The 25938-nt window shown below is 38.4% G+C and overlaps 2 protein-coding genes across 2 annotated transcripts; one reads left to right on the top strand and one right to left on the bottom strand.

Annotated features, from left to right (window-relative positions):
• Nucleotides 1–4349: 4349 nt before the first annotated feature.
• On the bottom strand, nt 4350–6350 carry LOC144654984 (uncharacterized). Its single transcript, XM_078515210.1, has 2 exons — nt 6083–6350; nt 4350–5933 (listed from the first exon to the last, which is right to left on the bottom strand). The coding sequence occupies exons 1-2, from the start codon at nt 6348–6350 to the stop codon at nt 4363–4365; spliced, it is 1839 nt and encodes a 612-aa protein (XP_078371336.1). The 3' UTR covers nt 4350–4362.
• An 18661-nt stretch (nt 6351–25011) lies between these two features.
• Nucleotides 25012–25938, top strand: LOC144654983 (histamine H2 receptor-like). The gene has a single exon (XM_078515209.1). The coding sequence runs from the start codon at nt 25012–25014 to the stop codon at nt 25936–25938; it is 927 nt and encodes a 308-aa protein (XP_078371335.1).

Below are 25938 nucleotides of genomic sequence, written 5' to 3'. Positions count from 1 at the left end.
TTTTACGGGCTTCATCCGGCGTACTGTATCCTCGCTAAAGGCACAATTATACTGTCATAAAAAACCCAATAATTTCTTTTTGTTATTTTACTTTGAAATAATTAATCGGTGTAAAATACGAAAACATGACGCGTACGTCTTATAAATTAGGTTTGAAGTCATGCATGGTGTGTTATTTAAAAACTCAGTTATGTGTCTTTGACGAAGACGTCACTGGATCGTATTTGATCGGCAGAAAGCCCATTGACATTAAAATAGTCATTAACTGTCTTTAGCTTAGTTTCCAAACGTTTAAGAGGCCTGTAACATATTTCAAAACCGAGCACCACAGCGCTCGTAAGAAATGAAAACGAAACAATAGTGAAAAAGGGGTTTGGGTGGTTGTGTGGGTGGGAAAGGGGGAGAGGTGTTTTGTAATGTTCGATTAACCTGTAACATAAAGTTCTTGCTATTTACCGTAATATAACAAAAAGGTTTCATATTTCAGTGCCGTTCCGGGTAAAGCACTCACGAAAGTAAACACTGACTTTAGAAAGGTAATTATAAAGCCAGTTTTAATCAATAGGAAAACAGCTGGTTTTTGTGTTCGTCGTTCTATTCCCAAATTAAAAGTGGAGTAAGAAATCAAATTTGCTGAGATATCCGTTGCGAGGAATGGGAATTATCTTCTCATGATATATATGTCAGCTGATTTCTCTCAGTAAATCCTGTTATTGCTTAAAGGAGGGTACAATTATCACCAGTTTGACCCCAATACTGATATGCCAACAACAAAGTAAAGATCAAAATGCAAATGATTTTTACAAAGCTTTCACAATTCCATTTCCTGAACACCTTGCTACATTTCAGTATTTAACAGCAGAGTTGAATTAACCATATTGGTTTAAGAAGATAACTTTTTTAACGGCAAAGGTTAAAGATTACACATTCTGGACTTTACTACCCAAGCAAAAAAGGGCCCGAGAAATATAACAGGAAACGCATCTGAATCGTCTATTTTATAAAATCCTTTTTTCCTACACGATAGCTCTGGCGTGTTAAGATTTGAAATACCATCTAGTTTGCACAAACAATGGAGCAGATAGCAGATGATATAAGAAGCCCCTTGGAGGTCATCTTACACACCGTTCTTTTGACCCTTATGGCAGTTTTGTCACTCACTGGAAATGCACTCGTTTGTTTGGCTTTCTACCGAAACAGGAGATTACGTACTGTTACTAACTTCTACGTGCTGTCTCTGGCAGTGGCTGATATAATGGTGGCTACGTTGTTGTCTCCTTTTGCTGCAGTCGCTTCTGGTTTAAACAGATGGCCATTTGGCTACGAGTTTTGTCAGGTCAATGGTTTTCTTTCGATTATCTGGGTGATAATCTCGCTTTGCACTCTGGCACTTACTTCAATAAATCGATATTTCTGTGTTGTTAAGTCAGAACGATACCCCGTCTTCTGCAGTAAGAAGAAAAGCATCGCGTCGATTCTCTTCGTTTGGTTTTTTGTGCTTGTCTTTTATCTGTCATTCACTTTCGCAACGCATACAATCTATCTATGGCATCCTAACCGCTTATTTTGCAGAGGAAATTATCGCAATAAGGATACTGAGAAGGTTGCTTTTATCAGCTTTGTATGTTTCAATATTCTGTTACTGTTAGTATTGTTATTTGGTTATGGCAGTGTCTATCGCGTTGTCAGACAACACAACAGGGCCATCGTCCCTTCTCTACAAAATGCTGCAAACAATCAAGGATCAATACGTGCACAAGAGATAAAGACCTGTCGAGTACTTTTTGCTGCTGTATTTGGATTTTGTATCTCCTGGATTCCTTCTATTGTTTTAGCAGTTTTAGAGTTTGGTTTTGATATATACATTCCTACCATTGCACGGTCGATTCCTGTGTTGTTTTCTTCTATCTCTGCGTGGATAAACCCAATTATTTATGGCGTTATGAACCGAGCCATGGGGAAGGAGTTTCAAAACATATTGCTCTGTCGGAAAGAAGTTTAGAAGAGGAACACAAGAGACTCTTTTTGCCTCGTCATAGCGGGTTAAAACTTAGAACTCAGTATCAGCTAAATAAGTTAGATTGCGACAGTTGTTTACATGTAGGTGATAATGACATTAGGTCTGTCGTCTGCGCTAGAAATTTAGGAGTCTGGTTTGATGACTACACATATCTCCAAGGCATGCAGACCTGTCGAGTACTTTTTGCTGCTGTTTTTTCCCACCTTTGCACAGTCGATTCGTATTTTGTTTGCTTTTGTTTCTGCGTGGATAAACCCAATAATTTACGGCGTCATGAACCGAGCCATGGGGAAGGAGTCATCATGTCATCATGTCTCGTCTCAGTATTACCGCAAAAGGGGATCTGCTGATATAAGTGTTATTTGAAATGAAAAAGGAAGGGTAAATTTGTAGTCTTAAACAATGACACGAAAGGAAAAGGGAGCAGTTGATGGTTTTTTTTTTTCAGATTTTTGTTCTTGTAAGGCATATAAAAAGTATGTTACATTGGATAGCATGGATAGCTCTGAGCTTTTCCCATGAGTTGAGACAATTATTTGTTTTTTTATAACGATATATGACGTCACATAACATCATTAAATCCGCCATCTTGGATTACTTTAGAGAAACGTGGATCGTCCCTTAGCTACACGGCTAGTTTATATAAGGACGAAGTAAAAGTGAAAATGGCGTAGTTTGGGGCAAAACGAATGAATTAAAACTCAGGTTAATGCCACAAAAAAAATTGATGGAGGCTAATGCTCATTCATAGGCCTTCATTTTGCCCAAATATGATTGCTTTCAAACATCACTGAGGACCAGGGTCGCCATTGGTGAATTCCTTTTATTGAGTAGTCGTGGAGCAAGGGAAATATTCCAGATTGAGGAACGTTTGGTGTGACTATTTCGAAATTTGGTTCAAAGATTTCAGACAACTTGCTTATAAAATATTTTACCTTAGACTATATGACAATCACATTTATGGTAGCAAAATATTAGTCATGTGTAAATGTAAACGTAATTTTATAAGTAAGGAAGCTTAGTTGAATAACTTTTTCAATTATGTTCTGTACAATGTGCCTTTTAGTGTGCTAGAAAAAGTGCACAGAATCCCACCATAACTTAGGTTAAGCGTTTCGTAAGCGCCGCCTTGTTAGTACTTGTCGACTGCGGTTTTAATTCGTTCCTTTGTAACTATAAAAAACAAGACATAAAAAACAGCATTCAACCTAAAATGACTAAACTTTTCCTAGCAGTAATTTGTGAACAATATGGTGTGCCAATTGTTTGGTCACGTGTCTGCTAGTCGGTTCTATGAAAACCATTTTTTTTTTTAAGGGTACTTAATATAGCGAAATTTCTTACTAAAATTGAATTAAAGGTTAAAAGCTTTAATTTCTGTCTTAGTAAGCGTTTGATTCCATAAAGAAATTATTCTAAATTTTTTGCAGTTTTTTAAAATCACTTTGGAAGTTTCTTGACAATTCTGACAAATCTTGATGTCAGATCAAGGGCTAAGCACCGTGAAAAAACAGATGTCACATTAAAATTTTCTCCCAAGTATGAGTAACCAAAAACGACTATTTAATATGCAGAAAATCGTTTTTTAAAATCGTGAAAACCGTCAATATCGGCGGTGGGTCGGTGTGAGAGGCTAGTTCAACGGTTAACCTGTAACAAAAAGCAATTTACTGGAGCAAAAGAATCTTTTAACTGTCGTTCCGACTAACGCACTCACGAAAGTTAACGTTGACTTTAAAAAGGTAATTATTGTGCCAATTTTAATCGATACATCTGTTTGCTGTGTTTCTTGTTCGATTCACAAAGGTGTCGTAAGCTGAAATTTTGCCGAGATGTTCGTTGCAAGGAATTGGAATTACTTTCTCATGATTTATTTATCAGCTGTTTTTTCTTAATGCCAGCCTTCAAGGAAGGTATAATTATTACCCTTTTAACCTCAATACTGATATGTAAACAACAATTTAGATCGCATACAAATAATACTTTACAAAGCTTTCACAATTCCATTTCCTAAACACCTTGCTACCTTTTAGTATTTAACAGCACAGTTGAATTTTTCCTATTGGTTGAAGATATATTATGCCGATTTTATTTTCTTTTTTGTTATGAAATTTAGCGATATAAAATCACGACGTTTCGACCTCTCCGAGGTCATTTTCAAGTGCGAATAAAAATATAAAATTAGCATAAATATATTAAAATAGTAAAATAGGCAAAATTGTCACGAACGCTGAAAAGCGATAAAATATGTAAAAATAAGTGACAAAATATTAATGAAGTTAAAAGGGTTAAAAAACTTTAAAATACAGAAACAATAAGAGTAATTAAAAAGAAAAACCGACCTAAACAAATAGTTTTGCGCGGATGGAATCGCATTGTTTGTTCAGAGTTGGTTTCAGTTCTTTGATAAAAAACATTTCATAAATAAGGCAGTCAAACTTGCTCTGACACTTCTTCAAAATTCTAAAAAACTGCGCAATGTCATCTGGGGCCATATCGTGTTGTTCCTTTAGGTGAGTACCAATGGCCGATCCCTTATGTTCTTCAGTCCGTTGGTGAAGATGTCGGCACGTGTATCCGACATACCCTGCATCACACAGGTTACACTGAAAATTATACACAACGCATTGTTGATTCACAAGGGGTGGTTTGTCTTCCCTCACTTTGATTTCATCCTTGATTTTCCGACTCGTGTACACGGGGCTGATGTCTACCTTGATCTTCCGGCTGAGGTCTCCAAGTTGTCTGCGGACCGAATTTGCAGATTTCTGGTCTTTGAAAGGCAGCACGATTCTGATTGGGTCTTGCTTCTCAAGACCGTTTTGTTGGGTAGGTGCACCCTCGGACACTTTAGACTCAATAAATTGACGGATGGTTGACTGTACAAGTTCTTCTGGGTAGCACAGACGGGAAAAGGTCACTTTGAGGCGTTCACACTCTTGATGAAACAATTTCCACGAAGAAGAGAGCTTGAATGCACGGTTGAGCATGGTGTTCAATAGTGATCGTTTATATCTTACATCCACATGGCTATGATAGTGTAACAATAGCCCGGTGTCCGTAGGCTTTCGGTACACCTTCGTGTCTAAATAGCATCCATTCCTGATGATATCCATTCCCAAGAAGGGGAGTCTGCCATTTTCTTCAAGCTCCATTGTGAAGTTGATAGAAGGATGACTGTTGTTTAACGTAATTAAGAACTCAGAGGCTGTTTCTACATCAGGCATTGCGCTAAGCGTATCATCGACATAGCGTTTGTAGAAGGCAGGCATCTCGTTTCTGGTTTCTAATTGTTTCTCGATGTTGCACATGAATGTGTTAGCCATGAGAGGTCCCAGTGGCGAACCCATAGCAACACCGTCCACCTGTTCGAAAAGGCTTCCTTCGAACTGGAAAAGCTGATTTTTTGTCGCAACTCGTAACAACTCAATCAGATCCGACTTCGTGATGTTAAGATTGTGTTCTTTGTTAAACCAGTCGTTTTCAAAGGCTCTTTCTGCGATTTTTTCAATGGTTTCATCTACAGGTACGTTGGTGAAAAGTGAAGATACGTCATATGACACTAAGATGTCATGGTCGTTGATTTCCATCCCATGGAGTTCATTGGCGAATTGGAAAATGTCACTGACGGTGTGGTCGTTGACGGACAAGGGTTTCAACTTTTCATCCAGCCACTTTGCAAGCTTGTAATTGTATGTTCCAGTAGCCGACAGTATCGGACGCATGGCTAGCTTCTTCTTGTGGGTTTTTGGCAAACCATAAAGATGGGCAAGTCTCGAGCCTTTCTGGATTACTGAATCAGCAATAGCTTTGGGCAAGATTCTTTGTACCACCGAGGATAACTCTTTCTCTTTCTGAAGCAACGGATGGAAATGCTTCGGAGGTCTTCCTCGTGTTCTTGGTCTCTCAAGGCCTACAGGCGTGAACAACTTCGTGGAAATTGTTTCATCAAGAGTGTGAACGCCTCAAAGTGACCTTTTCCCGTCTGTGCTACCCAGAAGAACTTGTACAGTCAACCATCCGTCAATTTATTGAGTCTAAAGTGTCCGAGGGTGCACCTACCCAACAAAACGATCTTGAGAAGCAAGACCCAATCAGAATCGTGCTGCCTTTCAAAGACCAGAAATCTGCAAATTCGGTCCGCAGACAACTTGGAGACCTCAGCCGGAAGATCAAGGTAGACATCAGCCCCGTGTACACGAGTCGGAAAATCAAGGATGAAATCAAAGTGAGGGAAGACAAACCACCCCTTGTGAATCAACAATGCGTTGTGTATAATTTTCAGTGTAACCTGTGTGATGCAGGGTATGTCGGATACACGTGCCGACATCTTCACCAACGGATTGAAGAACATAAGGGATCGGCCATTGGTACTCACCTAAAGGGACAACACGATATGGCCCCAGATGACATTGCGCAGTTTTTTAGAATTTTGAAGAAGTGTCAGAGCAAGTTTGACTGCCTTATTTATGAAATGTTTTTTATCAAAGAACTGAAACCAACTCTGAACAAACAATGCGATTCCATCCGCGCAAAACTATTTGTTTAGGTCGGTTTTTCTTTTTAATTACTCTTATTGTTTCTGTATTTTAAAGTTTTTTAACCCTTTTAACTTCATTAATATTTTGTCACTTATTTTTACATATTTTATCGCTTTTCAGCGTTCGTGACAATTTTGCCTATTTTACTATTTTAATATATTTATGCTAATTTTATATTTTTATTCGCACTTGAAAATGACCTCGGAGAGGTCGAAACGTCGTGATTTTATATCGCTAAATTTCATAACAAAATCTATATCCAAGAAATTACTTATCAGGATTTTATTTTCGCTTATTTCAATTGTCATGCAAAGGTTGAAAATTACACATCTTTAACTTGACTATTCAATTCAAAATAGTGTCCGTGAAACACAAAAGGGAAAGGCAGCTAAACTTTTTAAAGTCTTTTCCTTTACGTGCTAGATTTAGCGTGCAAAGGTTTGAAAGTTGAAATACTTTCTACTTTACGGCAAGCAATGGACCACATAACAGATGATTCAAGAAGCTTTTTGGCGGTCATCATACACACCGTTCTACTAACCTTTGTGACAATTTTGTCACTCACTGGAAACTCGCTCGTTTGCCTCGCTTTCTACCGAAACAGGAGATTACGTACTGTTACTAACTTCTACGTGTTGTCTCTGGCAGTGGCTGATATAATGGTGGCTACGTTTGTGTTTCCCTTTGTCGCAGTCGCTTCAGGTTTACGCAGATGGCCATTTGGCTACGACTTTTGTCAGATTAATGGTTTTCTTCTGATGTACTAGGCTGCGGTTTCACTTTGGACTCTGGCACTCACATCGATAAACCGATATTTGTGTGTTGTAAAACCACAAAAGTACACCGTCTTCTGCACTAAAAACAAAACTATCGTTTCGATTATATTCGTTTGGATTTCCGATATTGTCCTTTATCTAACTCTTTATTTTGCAACGCATTCTGTCTATCGATGGCATCCTATCAAATTATTTTGCGAAGCGAATTACCGCGACACGGATACTGAGGTTGGTTATATCTGGTTTGCATGTTTTCCTTTCCTCTCAATGTTAGTAATGTTCCTTGGTTATGGCAGGGTCTATCGCGTCGTCAGACAACACAACAGGGCCATCGTCCCTTCTCTACAACATGCTACAAACTTTCAAGGAACAATACGTGCACAAGAGATAAAGACCTGTCGAGTACTTTTTGCTGCTGTCTTTGATTTTGTATCTCCTGGATTCCTTCTATTGTTTTAACAATTTTACAGTTTGGTTTTGAAATATCTATTCCTACCGTTGTACACTCGATTCATGTGTTGTTTGCTTCTATATCTGGGTGGATAAACCCGATAATTTATGGCGTCATGAACCGAGCCATGCGGAAGGAGTTTCAAAACATATTGTTCTGTCGGAAAGGAGATTAGAGTAGAAACATAGGAAGTCTGTTTTTGCCTCTGCAATGGCGGGTTAATTTTACATTTCTTATTTGTGTTAGGGGTTAGAAACTTTGTTGATCAGGAAAATATATTACTGGACTACATTAATACACTTACAAGAAATAACCGCAAACAATTGATTTTCTATCAGTTGTGGCGAAATGACAAAAAATGCGTTCAACATAATATTACCGGTCACAGTGAAAGATTTTTGTGCGAAGATTTACATCACTGTGTAAAAATAAAACATATAATAAATTATTTCAGCTATGTTAATAACACTCTCCTGAAATAACTCAATGGCCACGTTCTGTCATTCATTGCAAGATCAAGAAGTTGAACTTTTAATTTCAGGACATCTTGCATAGTGGTCATTGTTTTGAATATTTTGTAACATTGTGTAAGTCAAGTATATTAAAAATTAAACAAAAACGGTGATTTTCGTAGTAGTTTCTCTTTAGTGAAGAGACAAGGGAGACTATTTCCATTGTTGAAAGTAAAATGTGTTTTTATGATATGAAATGGTAAATGCATGTGGCAGTTGCTTGTATATTACCGCACATGAACAAAAATATTACAATTTTAAAAAAGATGAAGACCTATTGTATGAAAAACAATTGACTTACTATTCGTTCTCTTTATTTTGTATGCAAGATGGAAGAAACCTGTCAGAAGCCATCATACTTCACATTTTAATTCTTGCTGCTACGATATTTTTGTCACTTACAGGCAACCTCCTTGTTGGTTTCACTTTCTGTTGGAAATTTTACCAATTGTAGTATTTGTGGAAGACGCGGTGGCCTAGTGATTATGGCGCGTTGGACTCCGGATCGAGTAGTTCACCAAACGATCGATAGCTGGGTGTCTCCAATTAGCGTACATTAGTATGCTATGTAATTGTACACAATAATAAAGTAATTACTGACTGACTGACTTACTTACTTACTTACTTACTTACTTACTTACTTACTTACTTACTTACTTACTTACTTACTTACTTACTTACTTACTTACTTACTTACTTACTTACTTACTTACTTACTTACTTACTTACTTACTTACTTACTTCTTGCTTGCTTGCTTGCTTGCTTGCTTACCTACTTACTTACTTACGTGTTGTTCGCTTGGGGTTGCTTACATTAAGTCTTGTTAGGAACAGGGGAAAAAACATGTAAAAAATTTGCATCATGCTCAAAGAAATGGCAAATATCACAACTCGTCATTATCCTAAAACATTTTCATGAAAAAAAATAGGTGGGAGACATTGCTATACCCTTTGTTTACATGGAATTTTTAATTTTCTAACATGTAAGCCTTGCGCAAACTCTTTTCGTTTTTTACGAGTGCAAGGGTGTTCGGTTTTGAAATATGAACAGGCTTATTGGACTTTTGGAAACTAAGCTGCTAGACAGTTAAAAACAATTAATGACTGTTTTAATGTTAGTGGGCTTTCTGTCGATCAAATTCGATCTAATGGTCTCCAATGACTTCTTCGTCAAAGTCAATAAATTGAACACACCATGATAACTCGTGTTGTGGAGCTAAGTATTTATTTCAAATTCTTGAAATAAGAGTAAATCGGATTAAAACCTATAGCTAAGATTCACTACGAACTGACTTGAAACAAAATTTAAGAGACATCCTGTTTTCGTATTTTACACCGATTTATTTTTTAAAGTTAGTTTTCTTTCGTGAAATAACAAAAAGAAGTTATTTTCTTTTATGACAGAATAATTGTGCTTTTAGTGAGGATACATTACGCCGGATGAAGCCCGTATAACTGAGCAAATACGACAGCTGTTGCAAAATTGTATTCTACAACAAACAAAAAGTATTTTATAAGTTGCTTGCTTTTGTATAGGCCGTGTAAATCTTGTTAAAAACGTTTTCTTTGTAGAGCGAAATCAGAACTTCACAATTCGGCTTCAGAAGAAGCAATGGATCACACACAAGACACAAGAAGCCTGGCAGAAGTCATCATACACACTGCTATCCTTGCTGCTACGATACTTCTGTCGTTGACAGGAAACTCGCTCGTTTGCCTCGCTTTCTGCCGAAACAGGAGATTACGTCCTGTTACTAATTTCTACGTGTTGTCTCTGGCAGTGGCTGATATAATGGCGGCTACATTTGAGTTTCCTTTTGGTACTGTTGCTTCAGGTTTACGCAGATGGCCATTTGGCTACGAGTTCTGTCAGTTCGTTGGTCTTCTTACGATCACCTGGGTGATGGTCTCCCTTTGTACGCTGGCACTTAAAACAGTGAATCGATATTTTTGTGTTGTAAAGCCGCAACGATACACCGTTTTCTGCACTAGAAAGAAAACATTCTCTTCGTTTGGGTTTTTGTACTTGTCTTTTTTCCCACGTTCTGCAGAGGAAATTACCGCGATAGGGATACTGAGAAGGTCGCTTATATCGTCCTTGCATGTTTCAATTTTCTGTCACTGTTAATATTGTTATTTGGTTATAGCAGGGTCTATGGCGTTGTCAGACAACACAACAGGGCCATCATCCCTTCTCTACAACATGCTGCAAACAACCAAGGAGCAATACGTGCACAAGAGATAAAGACCTGCCGAGTACTTTTTGCTGCTGTATTTGGATTTTGTATCTCCTGGATTCCTTCCATTGCTGTAGTAGTTTCACAGTTTGGTTTTGACACATATATTCCTACCGTTGCACAGTCGATTCCTGCGTTGTTTTCTTCTATCTCTGGGTGGATAAACCCAATAATTAATGGCGTCATGAACCGAGCCATGCGGAAGGAGTTTCAAAACATATTGTTTTGTCGGAAAGGAGACTAGAACAGAAACATGCAGCAGACTCTTTTTTTTTTCTGTTCCATAGCACGTTGATTTTACATTCTCACGTTACTTAACTACATGAATACACTTGCAAGAAATAACTGCAAACAACCGGTTTGTGGCGAAATGATAACATTCGTCTATTACATAAGTAACTTTGTTAGTAAGGCTTGCTCGTTTTGATTTGGCATTCCATTTGCTTTACTGTGTAAAAGCAATACACGCATAAATTATTTCTGCCATGTCAATTACATTCTACTGAAATAACCTGATGATGGCCCCGTTCTGTTATTCATTGCAAGAAAAAAGCCAAGAATGGTAGTGAATCTTTTAATTTCTGTACAACTTCCTACCTTTTGGTAAAAGGGGCCGTGTCAAGCAATTTTAGGCAATTTCGGCAATGACCAACTAGTCATAGAATTAATTGAAATATCACAATAACGGCTTAAAACTGTAGACGAACTCAAAAGAAACACAGAAAGGCAAAAAAGGGGCATTGATGGGCAAAGTTCGCGAAGATTAAAACGGATTGCGTTCGGGTAAACTTGAAAAACGTGGGCCCGACTTTTTTTTAAGTTTATCTCCATTTGTATGAAAGTGTCATTTACAATGCTCGAAAATCATCATTGTTTGTTATATGGCCGTGCTTTTGCCAATAAAAGACTTTTGCTCTGCGAATTTGAGCTTAGAGCTCTTAAATAACGAAAATAAATAAAACTACCTAAAATACCGTCACATAACCCCTTTAAGCGTCAATTTCGCCACTGACACATTAATAATGAGGAGGAGGAGGAGGAGGAGGATGAGGCTTCTTACTACGAACAGAAACCAAAACAATTATGGCAATACAATACACCCACACATTGAGGTGTTTTTTCACGTTGTTTGTTTGGGTTTTGCTCTTTTTCGTTGTTTTTAGGTGCCCACAATTTAACCTGGTAGGCATCATGTCTCGTCTCAGAAGGACCACAGAAGGGGATCTGGTCTAAGTGCAATTTGAAATGAGAAAGAACCGGTAAATTTGTAGTTTTAAACCATGATACGAAAGGAAAGGGGGCAGTTGATGGATTTTCTTCAGATTTTTGCTTTAATAAGGGATATGAAAAGTATGTTACATTAAGTGGATATCTTTGAGCTATTCCCATAAGTTGAGACAACTATTTGTTTGTTATTTAACAAATAAAGAAGCCTCGACTGTGCTCTGTTCTGTTGTAAAGCACGCAGGAAGCGGCTAGAGCACGAAAGAAGTGTAGGGTGAAACGCGAGCCGACGGCGAGTTTTTCTCCCTACTTCTTGAGTGCTCTAGTCGCTTCCTAAGTGCTTTACAACAGAACAGAGCACAGTCGAGGCTTCTTTATTTGTTTTATAATTAAGAAATTCATTAAATTTACCCACGAATTCGCGCAATTATTTTCAAAACAAACTTTTTTCAAGCGAATAGAAGTGGCGTCAGCGTACATCTGTACTCTGATAAAGTACGCAACAATTAGCCAATCACAAAACTTGTTAGAATGGTTAAAAGAATTTGATTGGTTGAATAAGACAAAAGCTGTCAACAGCTGTCAAACCATCAAGTTTGAAACCATCAAAGTTCGGATTAGTGGAAAACACGGGGCCGGGGTCCCGGGGTCCCGGGGTGTGGAAAACGCGGGGTGTGGAAAACACGGGGTGTGGAAAACGCGGGGTGTGGAAAACACGGGGTCCCGGGGTCTGTAGAAAACGCGGGGTCCCGGGGTCTGAAAATAAAACGAAGGTAAAAAAAAATTCTGGCTAAAAAGACAAGTTTAATAATTTATCACCAAACTAAGGATATCTTGGTGAAACGTCTTTCCTTGCGTTGAAAAGCCTAATATACATGTCGTAAAAAAGCCATTCAAGTTTGTGAATCGTATACTTGTCCTTGTGATCTTTTGGGAATATTTGTTTTTTTCTATTTTATAGAATTAACAATTTATCAGGAATCCGAAAATAAAACTACTCCAAGAAGAACACAGTACAAGCCAATAATGAAACGGGAAATACAGGCAGACAGTTTTCTAGTCATATATAAGTAAAGGGTTAAACCGTGGAGCTTATTGTGCTTTTAGAGTGAACGCTATATATTTCAAATTTTTAAAATAGTTTTTGTTATCAAAAGACCAGTACAAAAAGATAATTTCACAAGCAAACCTGGTGTTCTGCCGAATAGGAGGACCGCAGTATAGCTGCCTGCCTCTAATTAATTTCACCTTAGCGGCGTCTGCGTACAGATTGCAAACATTGTCCGCCGAATTAAGTCAAAATGTATTTCTTTTGTTAACTACCACCCGATCGTGTATTAAGTCTGTCCCTCTCATGTCGGACTCCAGCTAAGACGCAACATTGATTTGCCATATTCATGTAGCTCCAAGCTGCAGCTAAAAGTAAACATTGACATATGCGTGGAATGACTATGACATGCTACCGGTGATATATTAATGCACAGAAAACGGATATTAGATATAACAACCATAATCAGTAGAGTACGGTAGATGAGTTAACTTCAAGGGTGGATCCAAATGAGACCCTCCAGATTTCTCCTTTCTCGCTTATTTCTTTCCACTGAAACTACGCAATTCCGTCCACACTTAACTTTTTTTGGCCGTGTTATCACGGTCGGCAGCTTTCTTTCTTTTTAGTGCTGAAACCACGGCACCACACGACGATTCATGAATGAAACTAGGCGAATGAAGTCAGCGCCTGTGTTAAATATGGGCGAAGTTGGCGCGTAGTTAGTCTTAATATTTATTTTCGGATGCCTGATAAATTGTTAATTTTATAAAATGGAAAAAAACAAATATTCCCAAAAGATCACAAGGACAAGTATACGATTCACAAACTTGAATGGCTTTTTTACGACATGTATATTAGGCTTTTCAACGCAAGGAAAGACGTTTCACCAAGATATCCTTAGTTTGGTGATAAATTATTAAACTTGTCTTTTTAGCCAGAATTTTTTTTACCTTCGTTTTATTTTCAGACCCCGGGACCCCGCGTTTTCTACAGACCCCGGGACCCCGTGTTTTCGGGCACCCCGTGTTTTCCACACCCCGCGTTTTCCACACCCCGTGTTTTCCACAGACCCCGGGACCCCGCGTTTTTCACACCCCGGGACCCCGGGACCCCGGCCCCGTGTTTTCCACTAATCCTCAAAGTTCAGAAATCCACAAGCTGAAAACGTCAAGTGGAATCCGAATTTTAAATAACACGAGTCCTTGAAGTTCTTAGGACTTTTAGTACAACACAGGATAGAAAAGTAGACTGTTCAGTGAAAACCGGCTGAATTCTGGCCTATGAAAACTTGCATTTTGTTAACTTGACAACTAGAAAAACAAACTGCTCAAAGCTTGTGGCTGGTACTTCACAAAATGCAGCCGTGCGGCGTGTTTCGCGAATCATTTACAACCATCGGATTCAAGGGAAAAATTAGAGTCGGCTGCTGTGATTGCTGTGGCCTTCCAGTCATTGCATTGTTAAGGATATATATAGGAACAGGATTGTATTCCTAAATTGCATTGGAGGTTTTTAATTTCTGGACGTCTTCTTCTGGAATGACAGGTAAACTTGTGTTCGATGTTTTCCTTGTTTCCGCGCTTGTTCAATTTTTTCTAACTTTGCAGCAGCTTGTCTGAAGCTTGAAATTCAACCCCTTTTGCAATAAAAATTCCTCGGTTTAGGGGTGAATTGTTTAGGTGTCTCTCGATAGCGTTGCAAAATCCAAGAAGCGATGACCTCGAGTAAAGTTCACCGTCTTTTCTTCGAGCTTCGGCGTAGAATTTACCGAGGTTGTTGTCTAGCTTCTCTGTTGGTCATTTTGTGGAGGCTTTCGGCAATTTTTCTTTCATGACAATAAGCTGTTTTGAAAACGCCAGAAAAAATTATTCAGTCTGTGACAAGTCTGAGTTGTGTGTGTATTCGCTAGCTAATTTAGTTTTCTGTTTTTTTGAATTGCTGTTTGTTTGTTTTGTTTTTTACACGAAAATGTAGCTGTGCGTGTTTTATCTAAAATTCCGCACTTAAATAATGTGAAACTCATAATCAAAAACTCAGATAGCCCATTTTGTACTATCTTTCGTGTTTTTCGTTTCTGCTTTCGTTATAATGTCTTCAATTTCGGCCTTGAGTTGTTTACAAATCTTTGGCTGGTTGTTTGTTGTTGTTAAGCTTACTTTCCGGCTCGGTGTTTTTTTTTCCCGTAACTTTCCGTAATTTCACTTTCTATCGCCGTGCAATTTGTGCTGTTTGGAACAGGACGTTTTAAATGAACTGACGCTAAAAGCTCTTTTTTAGGTCAAAGAAGATGTTAGGGTCAAGACAAAACCCGATAAAGACGTTCGGGAATAGTGGTCGGCCATATTGGGTCGATGGCGTGAAATTTCCTCCGTACATCTGGACTCTGATAAAGTACACTGTTTCAGCCAATCAGAGCGCGCGTTATATGAAAACTTAATTATAAAACGATATGTGACGACACATATCATCTTTAAATCCGCCAACTTGGATTTCGTTTTATTTTTCAGGAGTGAAAAAGTAACGCAAACTGAGAAAAAATAAATCCAAAATGTTAGTGGCACGAAAAAATGTGCTAATTCTGCAATTTTTCTAAAGCAAACTATAAAAGTGATTGACACTTGTCTAAAGCCGGAATTTTGCTTAACCTGCATGTCAACGTAGTTGCCTTGGCAATTCCGAAACTTACGGACTCGCAGTGAAAAGAGGGGCCTTTAAATTGGAGTACGAGTACGAGATTGAGTACGAGTACGACTTTTTAAATCTATAATACTTATGCTTTCGATTAACGCTTTTCACACCAATCCCGTACCAATAGTCTCCTTGTCAACTGGTCAGCAACAGGGAGGGGTTAAGGCTCTAGAAACGTTACTGGATTGAAATACGATAGTCGTATGCGTAACGATATTTTTATCACACTAATCTTTAACCTTAAAATGAATAGACACACTAGTGTTTTAATGGAACAGACAATCAAGCCATTGCAGAAAAAAATTGGAAAAGCGCGTATTTCACCCTTGTCTGTTTATATTCATCCTACTGTTCATCTTGATGTGTCAAATTGTATAAAGTTTCTGATAAAAGATCACCCTTTTTACTCGTGAATGTAATGAAACGAGTATGGTTATGGAAAGTGATATGCAAATTTTCACTCAGTCAGTCGGTCGGTCGGTCGATGGGCTGTTAAGTTTAATTTATGAATAACAAGAGCTCTTAGAGCTTACAACTGCGCTGGTCTCGTGAGCACTTTAGGGGAGCCATGTCAGGGGAACAAAAAATGCGCCGCCCCCCCTTATCCCCTTTACTGCGTCGAACAATGTTGCGACTGACAAACAAGATGGTAGGAAAACACCTTGCGTGACATTTCATGGTTGACTAGTTCCATCCGAAATTAAATATTTTTCTTATATGCTAATGCTGGCCAAATTTAATTCCCACGATCCTGATCCGTGAAACAAAAAAATCTTTTAAATCAGCATCCAGTGTTGTCTTGAATTACCGTTTAAAGATTGAATAACCAGCTCCGAAAATGGAATATTGGAGCAAATAATTAAATCAAATTTGAGAAAAAACACTAGACCTGTGTTTTGCTGAATGGGAATTCCCCGGGGAATTAATTTAGCAATGACGTAACCCTTGCAAGTCAGGGTTTGTCTCAGTGGTTTTCCATCAGATTTCAGAAATCCTCTAGATGACACAGCTCCAAAAAAAAATAACGCTAAAAAGTCAAACATTTCACACTTAACATGCTAAGTTTAGACCAGAGGATTTGTTTTGTTTCCGTTTGTGGCAGATTTAAACCTTTCAGAGCATTGCGTGATTCTTGCCGATCAGTGTCTTGTGAAAGTAAAAATTTGCTAACGCCAGCACATTCCAGGACACAAACGTAATGTAAATAAATGTAAATTCTTGCTCGCTAAAGCGTATTTGTTTAAAGCGTGAAATTTTAGTATTTTTTTCGATTCAAACTTTTCAAAATACTTCACACTGAATTTTGTAAGGAAAGATTAATGGCTTCGCAAAGATTTGAAAGGAAGCTGATAATAGCTTTGAAAAATTACGTGACTCGAGGTCTAGCCGATCGAAAGTGAAACTCGTCATGTCAGCACATTCTTTTACACCAACGTAATGGTATTTATTCACAGATTTTGGCCCGCTGAAATATATTTTTCTTTTGACGCATGAAAATTTAGAAATTTCTTTGATTAAAACGCTTCAAAATCGGACATTTCATGCTAAACATGCTTATTAAGACCAAAGCATTTGAAAATTTCCCATTGGTAAGTTTTTTCTAGCTTTTAAACCTTGCGTGACCCGAGCCCGGCCGAGCGGGGCATCAGTCTGGTCACTGAGAAAAAAAAAAACCCGCTTGCAGAGCAAGAACTGCGCAGCGCAGTTAATAATTTATGCATTTGTGACCTCTCACGCGAAAACGTACACTAAGAGCTTTATACCGAACGGGTAACGCACGGCTCACAAAGTTGTGTGGAACGGGTGAAACTGCACGGCTGAACGGCTTGTTATTTATTCGGAACGCACGGTTATAAACAACCGAACGGCTGTCGAAAAATTTGGAACGCACGGTTATGAACAACCGAACGGCTGTCGAAAAATTTGGAACGCACGGCTATGAGCTACTGAACGGCTTACAATTTATTCGGAACGCATAGCGATGAACGGCGGAACCTAGATAGCTCTAAATGCCCGAACGCGAAAAGACAGAATTAATTCGTGATTGTATGCAGACGGTGCGGAAATAATTATACTAGCGGCGGTAAATTTCAAGCTTAAAACAACAAAAAATAACTTTGAACTGACAACCAAATGTTTCGGAAAGCCATTAATAATTTAAATCTCTTCGGCTTGAACCCAGAGTGGCTAAAAAGTATAATAATCGATCAAGCGAACAATCAAAGATATAAACGTAAACATACTGAGCATGAAACGAGACGCAAAAGGTCAAATTTTAATTACATTCGACATTTTGTCGCTTTCTTTCGTTTGTACGTTCGAGTTTCTTTCTCCAGACAATCCTTTTTTTGATAAGCATGCTATTCTATACTGATATTAATTTTTATTATAACTTAGGCCTGAAAACAAAAAAAGCAAAACAAAACAGCTGAACTGCAAGCGGACTCTGTTCTGCCTAGTGAAGCATGACTTTGCGAGTCAAAATCTGAAAAAATTTGCATACGATTGACAAATCACCGTGACAGGTAACGCAAAAAAAACAAATGCTAACTCTGGTTCTATTCGGCATAAATCGGTGATTTAAACGGTCAAATCTTCGTTAAACCAAGAAATGATGTACTATGATAGTAAATATGATGCTTTCTGAACATTTACCAACTTTTGGCGAGATAAATTTTCGATCTTTTGGCACACGCCGTCAAGTCTTGTTTGCTAATTGATTGTTTATTGAAGCATCAGGGCATGTACCCGGGGGGGGGGGGGTACTCAAAAAAGTTTTATACGTTTTTATACCTTAGCCGTGCGCACGGATGTAATTTTTTTCGGAACGGATGACCTTAGCCGTGCGCACGGATGCAAATTTTTTCGGAACGGATGACCTTGACCGTGCGCACGGATGTAATTTTTTTCGGAACGGATGACCTTAGCCGTGCGCACGGATGCAAATTTTTTCGGAACGGATGACCTTAGCCGTGCGCACGGATGTAATTTTTTTCGGAACGGATGACCTTAGCCGTGCGCACGGATGCAAATTTTTTCGGAACGGATGACCTTAGCCGTGCGCACGGATGCAAATTTTTTCGGAATGGATGACCTTAGCCGTGCGCACGGATGTAATTTTTTTCGGAACGGATGACCTTAGCCGTGCGCACGGATGCAAATTTTTTCGGAACGGATGACCTTGGCCGTGCGCACGGATGCAAATTTTTTCGGAACGGATGACCTTGGCCGTGCGCACGGATGCAAATTTTTTGAGAACGGATGGTGAACGGCTCCCGCACGGTTTTCCGTGCAGGAACGGAAAAGCCATAGTGTACGTTTTCGCGTGAGAGGTCACATTTAATTATGGGCTGTTAACTTTAATTTATGAATAATAATTTATGCGTTAAATTATAAATTAATTTTCCTTGTTTTTTTTTTTTTTGAAACTTTTTGTTTCACACTTCTGAGGTTTGAACCGGCGACTCCTAATATCAACTATGGTTTTGAAGACCAAACCCCTAACTGCTCGACCACTTCGGCGAACTAATCATTTGGGTTGAAAATTAGCATATAGATTTCTTTGTGTTGTTCTTACCCGCTGACCGATACCGTAGGTTCAAAGTTTAATGGCTTGTATGTATAAAAGCTTCTTCGAATGGCTCGATTTATAGCTCTTAAGAATTTCACATGACAAATAGAAGAAATAATCTTAGAAAAAATATGAAAATCTTCGAAGCACTGAACTGATATTCCGTGTTTTGATGGAATTTATTAGATTTTCCAGGCACGAACTGTGGACTGCGACTCTGTTGGGTATTAAAAGGTTGATTTCAGGACAATTGTATGACTAAAGTCCAATTTTAGCAGTCTCTGAATGTTTTATAGTTCCAAGCGTATTGTATGATAATCGATAGTCATGATACGTAAATAATTTATCGTAAAAAAGCTCGCCAAACTGACGAATTTTGTTGCCTTTTAATAATATACTGTATAGTACTGTACTTGATTTGCATCTCTAATAGATTCATAAAAAAAGGAGAAAGAAAAAAAAGACGTCGTATAAAATTGTAAAATAGATTGTCGTAATTAATCATCCCCGCTGAGAATCGCACCCGGGCCGCTGGACTGGAGGGCCAACGCATTACCACTACACAACGCGTAAGCAAGCTTACACTTTATGGTAGAAACTAGTAGTAATCCGGCAGCGATTAGGGGAATGCGTTCGAGTAAGGCTTGAAAGGAGGGGTAGTTTTTGGTGTTGACTGAGATTTCCCCTTTTTCTTGTACAATTTGATGAAACAAAAGAGGAAAGTGAAATGTTTGTAAGAATAATTTAACAACATTGATTGCGAATAAACTGTGAACAATAACTTTATTAATTCCAAGAATGAATGACAATTGCTTGTCTTTGAATGTGTGTTATGTGTAACACACAAGTATGAGAGTAACGACACAGTTCAAAGTTCAAACTTAAACTCAGCTGTGGCACTGTTCCTTTAAGGTTACAGACAACATTATTTTATATTTGAAACAGCAACATGTGAATTCCATAGAAAGCACTTTTAACTTGAAACAGCAATATATTGAAGTACGAATTAATATTGCAGAATTTGCTTTCAACTAAAAATACTTACAAATGTATGGTACAATAAAGTACATAACTTATGAGATCAAAAAATATGAATGAAAAAATATTATAGTTCTTAATCAAGGTTTTTTGGAACAACAACATTGTGTAATTGAGGAATATAAATTAAAAACACCCATGACTTTGTTGACCGCGGGTGTCTGGTGTGAAAACAGCATGTGTGGAAAATTTTACAAGTACAAATTTGCTTCTCTGGTAAATGTTTTATTTACTGTAAAAATGTTCAGAGTTACACAAAATAAACCATTTCTTGTAATTGCTACAAAAATTTCTAATAAGTGAGGAGCTTCTTTCTTCTAAGCAATTTAGTAACTCTACGAACAGAAATTCGAGATGGTTCTCTGTCTCGTTTCCTGTTGCTTTTTGCTTTTTTCACAGCCTGAGATTTCTCAGCATTTGTAGAGATCATAGCAACAGAACAACTCCTATCGCCATTCTTTCCAGCTACAACACGGACATCTCTTTCATATCTCTTTATAAGCTTATTATCATAATTGTTGTGGGTATCCGTGATTTATCGAAGTCTGGACAGAACTCTGTGCACGACGTGATTTGGTCACGTTATACAAAAGAATGCTTCCGGTGCCACATTTACTCGACTGAACAATGGTTCGGTTGTATTCGATCGCTTCATCTGACTGAACAATGGTTCGGTTGTATTCGATCGCTTCATCTGCTGCGATGTCGTCTACACCATGCAAATGTTTAACGCAAATGCGAGCCTCATCACTCGATAACCTGATCACAAGTAATGATCAAGTGGCTCAACAGCCGCCGAGCTACATAACTCGGAAAGTTTGTTATTTGATCACAAGCCATGATCAAGTGGCACAATGGCCGCTGAGCAATACAACTCAGAACATTTGCAATTTGACCACAAGCAACGGTCAGTTTTGGTTGCAGCGCCACACACCTCGAAGATTTACAGTTTTTTTGGCTATACTTTATTGGTTGCGTAAAATGTTTGAGTTTTCTTACATTAATGCAGACAGCAAAGGTGGGATTGTTTCTCGTCCAGCGCGACACTAAATTCCTATTCCAAACGGAATATTTTAGGAAAGCACGTGTACAGTCCAGCGACCAAATGGAATGTTGAAGCAAAGCACGTGTAAAGTTCAGCGACCAAAGACGACAGAAGAGGCGATTCTTGTACGAGAATGAAAGTAAACAGTTTTACTAAGTACACAATCTAGCGACCAAACGAAATGTTCTAGCGAATTCGTGAAGCACGTGTGCAGAACAGCGACCAAAGACGACAAAAGGGACGATTCAATGCGAAAACGAGACTAAAATATCGTCGCACCAGTTTCCCGGCCGAGATTTGCCCCTGCAAAAATCAATCGGGGCGGCCAATTTGGAGTCCATACACCTGCGCGCGCATTACGGCTCGATTCATTCCGCATAGCAGTGCACAGGCCTACCAACTCAAAAGACACAGGACGCAAAACAGAATTAGGCTTGCGCTCTCCTTCTTCGAACGCAATAAGTGTTATATAACGAAGGCTTTTGAATGGATTACCCGCGTCCGCTGTAAACACAAGGAACCAACGTGATCATATCTCCCTTCAAACAACTTCTATACTAACATGCCGCTCACAAAAGGACAGAATCATTTCATAGCTCTACACCAATACATTTAGTATTCTCATTCACGAGTGGGCTAACAAAGCGCCTTTGATTTAATAACGCCTGGGACATGAGGCTGCGTATGACGGTAAAAGAGCAGTTATTTTTTTTCAAAGAGCAGTTTTAGTAAACAGATAGTTTTTTCATTTGGTTAAATCTCTTTCAAAAATTAAGCTTACTGTATGCAAATTAAAGCAACAATGTAACTGCTTGCACAACATAATAGCTTAAATTTTTATTAATGTGATCAGTTTGATTGTTTCTTTCCTTTTTTCTATGAAAACAAGAGGAAGACAAAAGAGCAACACTCTCAAATGAAGAAGAGCGACTCACCACCGCGCGGCGCTCCTTGGCTAAGCTTAACTTTAAGAACTTTTCATTCAGATTGTAAAAATTATGTACTTATTGACTGAGTGGGAGGGCCGGACGGGAAAATATCTGGCTCGAGGTCAGGACGTACAGATTTTTTTGGGTTTTCTTTCGTGGAAACAGACGCGGCGGCCCGTTTCGCGCGCATTTTGAAAATCCAATGGTAGCTCACAATTTGTTTGGGAAGCCAGTAAAGTGCATTTGAACTGCGATGTGCGTACAAAGTTTTTGAACTTTTGTTAAAATTGTCAACCAAATCTCCGAGTTTCAGCTCCATTCCAAGAAGATTTAAATCCGACTGAATTCCTCGTAAATGACTGCAGTAGAAATTTCAAAGGAAACGTTTATGAAGGACTACAACAAAGACTTTGCACGACGTTTCGGCTAGTCGTGCTCGTCACAGCGAAGACTGAATTTATCCTGATTGAACAACTTAGCGACGTTTCTTCTGAGCCGAAATTCGCATTCTGTTCCAACCATGTTTTTAACAGGTATTCTACCGAAAATTGGAATGTTCTTTTTTTAAAAAAAAATAATCTCACTTAAACGGAAATTTAAGCTTAAAAGCTTTAATTCCTGTCTTTGTAAGATTTTGGTTATTATAAAGAATTTATCGCAAAATCTTTGCAATTTTTGCAGTCTCGTATTTTTTTCTGATTTTTATAATAATTTTTTAAAATTTTAAAGGCGGATCCAACTTAGCAAACTTTTTAAAATATGTGACGTCAAAACATGATACAATATGACGTCATAAGCAGCGCGTAATGTCCCCTGAAATAATTAACAAATCGACCACAATTTTCCATGGTCTACACTCTTATAGACCATGATACAAAAGAAGATGAACAAGAATTCAAAGAATAACAATTTTTATTACCTTTTCCTCTCTCGTTGAGTGTGTGCCTATCGCTTGAAGCGACCAAGATTATTTTTCTTTCTGAAGATCTTGTTAGCGCTCGTTCACTGAACATCAACAGTCCGCTGCCGGTTCGCTAGCACCGTTCTTCTCAGTTAGACCAAAAATTCAAAAGCCTGGTCAATTTTCTTTCGACATATCAGCTGAGTAGGAGTCCAATCCTGAATTCCGAAAACAAATGCGTACTTGATTCAAACAAAACACAATGAAATTCGCTTTCATTCACACGCGTGTGCGTGGCGTGATCTGACGTCACTTTCATGGTCTATACTCTCATCGACCATAACTTCTGACCAATCAGCGCGCGAGAATTCTCTCGGTTATGGTATAAATGTTTTTGGTTGCCATATAGACCATGTAAGTATTTTTTTAATGAATTTTCTTTGAGATACATGCATGGGGGAAGGGCACTTTGTTCCTTCCGAGCTCATGAACGAAAAGGAAAGCTCAGGCTAGATAGGGTCTAAAACTGTGAAACACCAGACGCCACAAACTTTCTCAGAAAGACTAGTAAGTGATAACTGAATTTGAAGAAAAACGCTTTCTGTTTACAATTGTAAAACCATCAAGAACGGGGACAGGTCGGGGAAGGAGTTGCCGGTAAATTGAATAAACCAATTTACCGGAATAGAAGACTCTTATTATTACTATTCCGACGAAAGCACTCACGAAAGTTAACAATGACTTTAAAAAGGGTCATTACTGTGCCAGTTTTAAAAGATAGGAAAACTGCTGTTTGTCAGTGTTCACACAGGTGCCATGAGCTGTAATCTGCCGAGATGTTCGTTGCAAAGGATGAGAAATACGTTCTCGTGATTTATATCTTAACTGTTTTTCCTCATAGCCAAAAAAATCCTGTTATTACTTTAGGGAGGGTATAATTATCAGCAATTTCACCAAAGTACTGATATGTAAACAACAATTAGTAGGTCGCATGCAAATTTTACTTTACATTAAGCTTTCACAATTCGTTTTCAGAACACCTTGCTACCTTTCGGTGTTTTACACCGCAGTTGAACTTTCCCTATTTGTTGAAAAAGATGCAAAGTTTATTCTCGCTTTTCTCACTTGTCGTGAGAAATGTCAGGAAATGTTCAAAACTCAAGTGGAACCATAAGCCGTTAGGCGAGTGGTTCACTGCAAAGTTTTGGACATTTTTTGAGGTACTTCTCAACAGGTATGAAATTTGCATTATGGTAAAAGAAATGACTAATATCATATCTCGTCAGTGCCCTAAAATATTTTCCCTGAAAAAAATAACAAGAAAAATTAGGCTATACCCTTTGTTTACTTGGAGCTTTTTATTGACTAACACCTCGCGCATAACTTTTTCGTTTTAATTTGTTACGCGCACAGTGGTGTTCGGGTTTGAAATGTGGTACAGACCTATTAAACGTTTGGAAATCAAGCTGCTTGACAGTTAAAGACAGCTAATGACTATTTAAATGTAAGTGGAGTTTCTGGCGATCAAATACGATCCAGTGACGTCTTCGTCAAAGACATATATTAACTGAGTTTGAAAAGTCAATAAATTGAACACACCATGATAACTTGCCTTGTGGAGTTTTTCTTTCAAATTCTTAAAACAAGAGCAAATCAGATTAAAACCTTCGCTAAAAAGTTCTTTACGAGCTTACTTGAAATATAATTTAGAAGACGTACTAGTCCTGTTTTCGTATTGTACGCGGATTTATTATTCTAAAGTATCGAAGTAGTTTTCTTTTTGTGAAATAACAAAACGAATTTTTTTTTCATTATATGACAAGATAATTGTGCCTTTAGTGAGGATACATTACTCCGGATGAAGCCTGTATAACTGAGCAAATACGACAGGTGTTGCGAAATTGTATTTTACCACAAAAGAGTACTCTTATTGCTTTCTTTTGCATAGACCTAGCAAGTCGTGCCAAAAACTTTCGTTTTACATCCAGAGCGAAATCAGAACTTCACATTTCGGCTTCAAAACAGCAATGGAACAGACACAAGACACAAGAAGTCCACCAGAAGTCATCATACACACTGTTATCCTTGCTGCTACGACACTATTGTCACTCATAGGAAACTCACTCGTTTGCCTCGCTTTCTACCGAAACAGGAGATTACGTACTGTTACTAACTTCTACGTGTTGTCTCTGGCAGTGGCTGATATAATGGTGGCTACGTTCGTGTTTCCTTTTAGCACAGTCGCTTCTGGTTTGCACAGATGGCCGTTTAATTACAACTTCTGTCAGCTCACTGGTTTTATTATGCTTTACTGGGCTGCGGTTTCACTTTGGACTCTGGCACTCACATCGATAAACCGATACTTTTGTGTCGTAAAGCCGCAGCGATACTCCATCTTCTTCACTAAAAAGAAGACAATTCTTTCGATTCTTTCCGTTTGGGTTTATTTTCTTATCTTCCTTCCAACGTTTAATTCTGCAGCGCATGTGTTATTCCGATGGGATCCAAACATCTTAGTTTGCAGCCCAAATTATGCTAAGAAGGTTACCGAGAGGGTTGCTTATATCAGCTTTGCATGTATCAGTTTTATATTACTGTTAGTAGTGTTATTTGGTTATGGCAGGGTCTATCGCGTTGTCAGACAACACAACAGGGCCATCGTCCCTTCTCTACAACATGCTGCAAACAACCAAGGAACAATGCGTGCACAAGAGATAAAGACCTGTCGAGTACTGTTTGCTGCTGTGTTCGGATTTTGTATCTCCTGGATTCCTTTTATTGCTTCAGCAGTTTTACAGTTTTGTTTTGATATATCTATTCCTACCACTGCAAAGTCAATTCCTGTGTTGTTTTGTTTTATCTCAGCGTGGATAAACCCGATAATTTATGGCGTCATGAACCGAGCCATGCGGAAGGAGTTTCAAAACATATTGTTCTGTCGCAAAGAAGATTAA

The sequence above is a fragment of the Oculina patagonica genome, chromosome 5, assembly GCF_052425735.1.
Source record: "Oculina patagonica isolate OP01 chromosome 5, crgOcupat, whole genome shotgun sequence".
NCBI classification, from domain to species: domain Eukaryota; kingdom Metazoa; phylum Cnidaria; class Anthozoa; order Scleractinia; family Oculinidae; genus Oculina; species Oculina patagonica.
Note: the sequence above shows the minus strand (reverse complement) of the source record. Positions and strands in the feature narration are given on the sequence as shown.